General features: G+C 40.6%; 1 protein-coding gene across 1 annotated transcript; it reads right to left on the bottom strand.

Annotated features, from left to right (window-relative positions):
• Positions 1-3,482: 3,482 nt before the first annotated feature.
• Positions 3,483-5,981, bottom strand: PIGM (phosphatidylinositol glycan anchor biosynthesis class M). Its single transcript, XM_068965448.1, has one exon. It carries the CDS (start codon positions 5,886-5,888, stop codon positions 4,617-4,619), a length of 1,272 nt encoding a protein of 423 aa, XP_068821549.1. The 5' UTR covers positions 5,889-5,981; the 3' UTR covers positions 3,483-4,616.
• Between the last annotated feature and the right edge of the window lie 476 nt (positions 5,982-6,457).

Genomic DNA, 6,457 nt, shown 5'->3' with positions numbered 1-6,457 from the left:
ATTGATTTATAAACAGAAGGCTAACATGTGGCTCAGCAAATCAACTTCTTAGACCAGGCTATGGAGGGAAAGGACATTACAAAGTCAGCAGTAACAAAGAAATTATACAATTTGGTGAGAGGGTTTGGACGTGGGAAGGGGTTATTAAATGTCTGGAATCACTGAAGTTGGGGAATGACATAAACTTTTGCCCAACTGCAAGAGAACTGCCCCTCAAGCAAATAAAAGAGTAAGGACAAACTGATTGGCAAGGCAATTGTTGAGAGTAGTGCCGAGTTTCATCTATTTTGCCAGAATCTCCACCTGTTGCATCTAGACACTTTGGAAAATCCCAAAGCCTAATATAGTGGAAAGGTTATGACATGTAGTCTGGCAAAATATGCTTCAAATTCTAGCCCTGTAATTTATTTCTAAGCCATTTAATCTTTGAGCTTCTTCATTCATCTATAAGATGGAAGTACAAATATCAATTCTAAAGTGTTGCTGTGAAAATTAAATGAAACCACATATGGCAGAATAGGTACCCCGAATCATTTAGCCATGAAAAGCCAGAACTTATCATCAAGATATAAAATCAGTTAATCACTTGTTGGAAGAGAGAAGTAGATATCAAGAATCTACACACGGGGAATTCCTGGCGGCCTAGTGGTTGGGATTCTGGCTTTCACTGTCGTGATCCAGGGGCAATCTCTGATCAGGGAACTGAGATCCCTCAAGGCTCATGGCCCAGCCAAAAAAATCTAAACCTGTAATCTTTTATTTGGAAACCTTATTAGGGATGATTACTGCCCTGCATTTTCTTAGGAGGAAGACAGAAAGATTTGCACAAAAGAATTGTTCAGTCGACTTTGATAGAAGGTAAATCCCTTAGTTCTCACTTTGCTTTCAAGAACAGGGAAAGATCCAAACTTCCTAATTATGGATTATTTATCATCTCTTTCAGGGAATCTTTGAGATCCAAGAATGTCTATTCTTTAAAATTAAACACAAAATAATTGGAGAAACTTGAAAATGGACAGGATGCAAAATTATATTAGATAACAATATAATAGTTTCACAGGAAGAGTATTTTTACGCAATGCATGCTGATGTACTTAGTGGTAAAGTTCAATGATGTTTTCAACTTTGTGTGGTTCAGGAAAAAATTGTATGTAAATAAAGCAAGCATGGCAAAATGTCAGTTGTTGAACTTAAATATGGTAGGCATATGGATAATGTTTAAAACTGTTCATGGTAAAGCACTGGGTATGAGGAGGGGGAAAACAAACAAGAAATTGCTTTTAAGGCCTGTCCCACATGAAGGTTTCCATCTTTTCCATTTCTACTCATTGCACAGATGGTTGAGGTAAGGGTGGCACAACAGAAAACAGCTGGAGAAGTAATATATTCAGTAATATATTCAACGAGTGAATTAACTAAAAGACAAGTACTGCAAAGCTTTTGAAACCATGTTATGTCACTCAGAGTCATTCAGCAAGGTGATGAGAAGTCAGTAACTGAAGAATATGGCTTTAAGAAAGAGGTCCTTTCAAATGGACCTAATTCAGGGACTTTATCTAGGGATATTTAGGGACCACATTTTGAAGACATTAAGGCAAACACAGAAGAAAATAAGTCATGCAGTCCCTCTGTTTAGAACACACACCATCTTGAGAAGCATCCTTCACATGTTAATAATTAATGTTTATCTATAAATGGGTATATTGATCTTAAAGGGTGGCATAAGAACAAAAAGTATTATATAGGAAAAAATCCGAAGTGCTATTCAATTTTAAAGTGTTATAATAGGATTAACAATGAAACCAAAGGACTTCACATGAAAAGAAGACAAGAAATTTTGCAAAACCAAAAAACAAAAACAAATGAAAAAAATTTAAAAGCCCAAGAGATCAAATAAGATCTTTTCTTGAGTTAATTTACTAAATGACTTGTAGCATAAAAGAACACTTTCAGCATCTTCTAAGAAATGCCTGTAGTTCTTTGGTAGAGAATTTCTTATAAGGCAGGATTTGCTGATGAAATTCCCTCCAAAATCCCAACAGAACCCCACTGATTTCTAAGCATGTTAAGGTAATTTAAAATGTGGAAAATATTTACTCTTATGATGCATTTATAATGTGAACATTCATATGATAGAGTATTATTTAGCAATTTCAATGTAAATATGAAGAGTAAGGCACAACAAAGAATGTTAAAGTAAAAAAGAAATGAATAAGTAAATACACTTGTGACTATTAAACATACCAAAAAACCAATTATATTGAGATGTTGGAAATCTATTTCTGATTCCCTTTCCCTCCCAGTTCTACCAGGAAAAAAAATTTTTTTTAATTATTATTATAAAAGGATGAAGAAAAAAAAAGTAAGACTGCTATGGCTGGAAGGCCACTATTGAAAAGTCATATACAAAGGTTAATGTTGCATATGAGACTGTTACAAGAAAGGTCTCTGTCCTCAACAATTAATTCTCTCCACTACTTTCATCCAAACAGCAGCCCATGCAAAGTCACCCATTCTCCCCTTCTTCTTCTTTTTAATATTTATTTGGCTCCATTCTGCCAGGTCTTAGTTTCAGCACATGGGACCTTTAGTTGTGGTATGTGGGATCTAGCTCCCTGGCCAGGGATTGAACTCAGGCCCCCTGCATCTGAAGCATAGAGTCTTATCCACTGAACCACCAGAGAAGTACTCTTTCTTTTTAATGGTGGGTTGTAAAAGGTACCCATTGAAGAAGTCCTGCCAGTAATAGCATTCTTAATTATGACCTGTCTACAGACATCTTATTTTCAGACATTTTTAGGCTTGAACTGACATGAAATATACTACTTCCTCTGCAGTTTTTTTGGTTTTAGTGAAAGAACAATGTTGTCACATTACTCATCTTTTACTATCAAAATCATAAAAGCAAACTCACTCATTGCTAATACATTTAGAGTGTTAGGGAGTCCCCAGTCTAGATGGGTTGGGTTTTTTTAGCTTGCTTGTTTGAAACTCACAAAGCATTTTTTTCCTAGAAAATTAAGAGTAATAAGGAAAGTGAATCTGGCTAAAGCCCATTTTCACAATCTCTCCATCAATTTCCTGGTCTAAAAGACTAATGGCTATTAGAATGCTTCTTATACTTTTTAGGAGCCTCCTATGCAGGTCTTCATTTCTATCATAAAATTTTCATAAGTGAGGTATTTTTAAGCTGGTAAATGCCTATTAATGATTTTTTTATCACCTAAAATCTCTAATCATTTTAACAACACTGATAATACTTGATTAACTTATATTCTGTATCAAAAGTCTTTTCTAGTGATTAGAAAATTAAAAAGAGACAAAAGAGAGTTCTAAAATGTCATAACAGTATGTGACCTCAAACATCAAAAGCAAGATGCTATTTTAAAATGTTGAGAAGTTTAAAGATGAATGAATTTATCTTTTTAAAAATATATATTTATTTATATTTATTTGGCTGCACTGGGTCTTATTTGCAGCATGCGAGATCTTCATTCTTTTGTTGCGGCACATGGGCTTAATTGCTCCGTGGCATGTGGGATCTCAGTTCCTTAACCAGGGATCAAACCCAAGTCCCCTGCATTGCAAAGTGGATTCTTTACCACTGGACTACCAGGGAAGTCCCAAGACGGATGAATTTAAATTTAATCCTTTTTGTATAAAACCAAACAGTAAATTAATACCACTAGAATTAAGTGCTGAAAAACTAAGTTATAAACAAATACATGAAACATAACTATAATTTAAATTCTTTGGATTCTTTATCTTCTAAGCCCCCACTTTTAATACAGAAGTAACTTTCCCAACTTCAGTAGTATTACTTAAGACTTTATATCTAAAAGCTATACTTTAGGAACGTTTTGAGTTTTCAGTTACCAGGAAAGCCTTAGAACAAAAAAGTGGGGGATAAAAGACAGTTTCAGAGAGTACCACAGTATAACTGTAACAAATACTGGCTTAGATTTCATATCTTGACTCTGTTTCTCTATCCTTTCTACAAAAACCTTTTAGTATCTGATTATTTCATTAGCCCTTCCATTTTCAAACAAGAGGACTGCAAGGAGATCCAACCAGTCCATTCTAAAGGAGATCAGTCCTGGGTGCTCTTTAGAAGGACTGATGCTAAAGCTGAAACTCCAATACTTTGGTCACCTCATGCGAAGAGCTGACTCATTGGAAAAGACCCTGATGCTGGGAGGGATTGGGGGCAGGAGGAGAAGGGGACGACAGAGGATGAGATGGCTGGATGACATCACAGACTCAATGGACATGAGTTTGGGTGAATTTTGGTGATGTACAGGGAAGCCTGGTGTGCTGCAATTCATGGGGTCGCAAAGAGTCGGACACGACTGAGCGACTGAACTGAACTGAACTGAACTGAACCTTTACTTCCCATCATGTCCCGGATGAATGAGTCCTGAGATTTCCCAAAGGGTGAAACTCAATTACTGAGCCCTCTATAAGTAAGCAAACATTCATTAAAATTTGTTGGAATAGTTTTATGCTCAAACTGAACTTTCACTAGAGTGCTTAGGATGTTCAAAAAAATTTCTCCAAAGCTCTCTCTGATCCATTCAGAACAATCAGAATCCAAGTCGCAGAAGGATTGGAGCTTATCAGTCATATTTGGTTCTGTCTGTCAGGGGTTCCTCCTTGTAATGGGAAATGATTTGAATGAGGATGGAACAGTTGATAAGGAGGAAGAACAAACCGGCTAACCAGATAAACAGAAAGGTGTTCTTTCCTTGAAACTCAAGAACATAAGCAGGAGCCAGCCATAAGGCCTGCCCGATGAACCATAACATCAGGAGAACCATAGCTCTTCTCCAAGGTATTCTCACTAGTGGCATCACAAGAGGCAGGAGGCAGAGGTACCAAAGAAAGTACTGGGAGGTGCAGACTTTGTTAAATGTCACAAAAATTGACGTATGAAGAAAACAGCAAAAGACAAGGTCTCTGTAATAGGCGAAAGACACTGCTGAAAGTAAGATGAACTGCGGCAGGAATGCGGCAATTCCCAAGGAAAAACTGCACTTGCTCTCTGCGGTCAAATACAGCATGTAGAAGTACGGAGAGAAGTTGTGTCGGATATCCCGCCTGGTCAGGTGATAAAGGTAGGCGTGCTCCAAAAACTCCCAACCATATCTGTAATAAAAACCGAAGCTCAGGGCAAAAAACGTGAGTCCAGCAACTCCTACGAAGAGCAGCACAGCCCGATGACACAACCTTTTCAGGAATTCGTACAAACGAGCCTGGAAAGAATATCGGGATTGACGGAGACCTTCGTCACTGTCGCGTTCCGGAAGCAAGTGGAGGGCAATGGGAAGGATATAGGTCACCGGATACATCTTCAGGTGCACTGCGAAACCATAGGATACAGCGGCACTCGCGACGAGTCTTTTTTCTATTAGGTACAGGGTCATAAGCACCAGGGAGGCGACAATCGAGTCCGCATTGCCTCGGCTGGACACCGCCATAGGTAGGGGATTAAGAAGCCAAAAGACACAGTACCCGCAAGCCTGGCGGCGACCCAGCCCCTTAAGAAGCAGTAGCCGGTATAGGAGGAAGGCGGTGAGGAGGTCGAAGCTGATGAAGAGAAACTTTCCAAACAGTTCATTGAGATAGATGTTGGGAGTGAGTAGCCACCCCAACAGGGGAGTGTATCGGTATGTCGCCCTGAGGTAGGGGGAGCGCCCTTCCGTGACGAAACGCGCGGCGTCCGTGAAAACCTGGTAGTCGATGTCTGTATACCTCACTAGCAGGGTCCGGTCCTGGAAGACCCCATAGAAAATCAGGGCCACTCGGGCAAGGAAGGCCACAACAAATACCCCAGCGGGGGGAACCCGCAGATTCAGGAACTTATCTCCCCAGTGTGTGGTCGGGCTCATGATCTGACGGCACCACAGCAGCTCAGTTGCCAGCACTCAAACTGCCCCGGAATGTTTAATCCTCGCTTCGGTTCCTCGCTTCAGAATGCCTGCACATCTATCAGCTAGGCGGCCAATCGAAAACAACTTCCGGCAGGAAGATCCGTCCCCGTCCTGCTTCCGGCCAAATACCAGGGGCTGGATTCTCAGCGGCCCCTGCGGCAGAACTACCTTCTGCACTGACTGTCTCGCTTCCGCTCCTTCTCCGGCGAAGGCGGGATTTCCGGTCTTTGGGATAGGCGACTTTCGCTTGCCGGGCCGGCTGGCTCAGGGTGGACTTCTACAGAGCTGGAAGTGTGTTATTTGTCGGTGGCCGTGTACTTCCCCCGCCTCAACTCCAGTTGGGAGAGACTGACTCCTAGAGCGGAGCAAACTTCTGGCCACATCCCTCTGGCCTGGGCGGGAGACCCGAGAGTGAAAAAAATAGGAGTGAAGGAAAAATAAACCTGTGATGATTTCTCACGCTTTACGTCTCCTGCTCGAGGGTAATTCGGGGGCCGGGGGCGGAAATGAGGTGGGTTGTGGGCTAC

The sequence above is a fragment of the Capricornis sumatraensis genome, chromosome 2 (genome assembly GCF_032405125.1).
Source record: "Capricornis sumatraensis isolate serow.1 chromosome 2, serow.2, whole genome shotgun sequence".
NCBI lineage: Eukaryota > Metazoa > Chordata > Mammalia > Artiodactyla > Bovidae > Capricornis > Capricornis sumatraensis.
The sequence above is the reverse complement of the archived record's forward strand: the minus strand, read 5'-3'. Positions and strand labels throughout refer to the sequence as shown.

What these genes read in the sequence shown, in the direction of transcription:
- PIGM (XM_068965448.1), bottom strand. Translation starts at nt 5,888, where the DNA reads ATGAGCCCGACCACACACTGGGGAGATAAGTTCCTGAATCTGCGGGTT.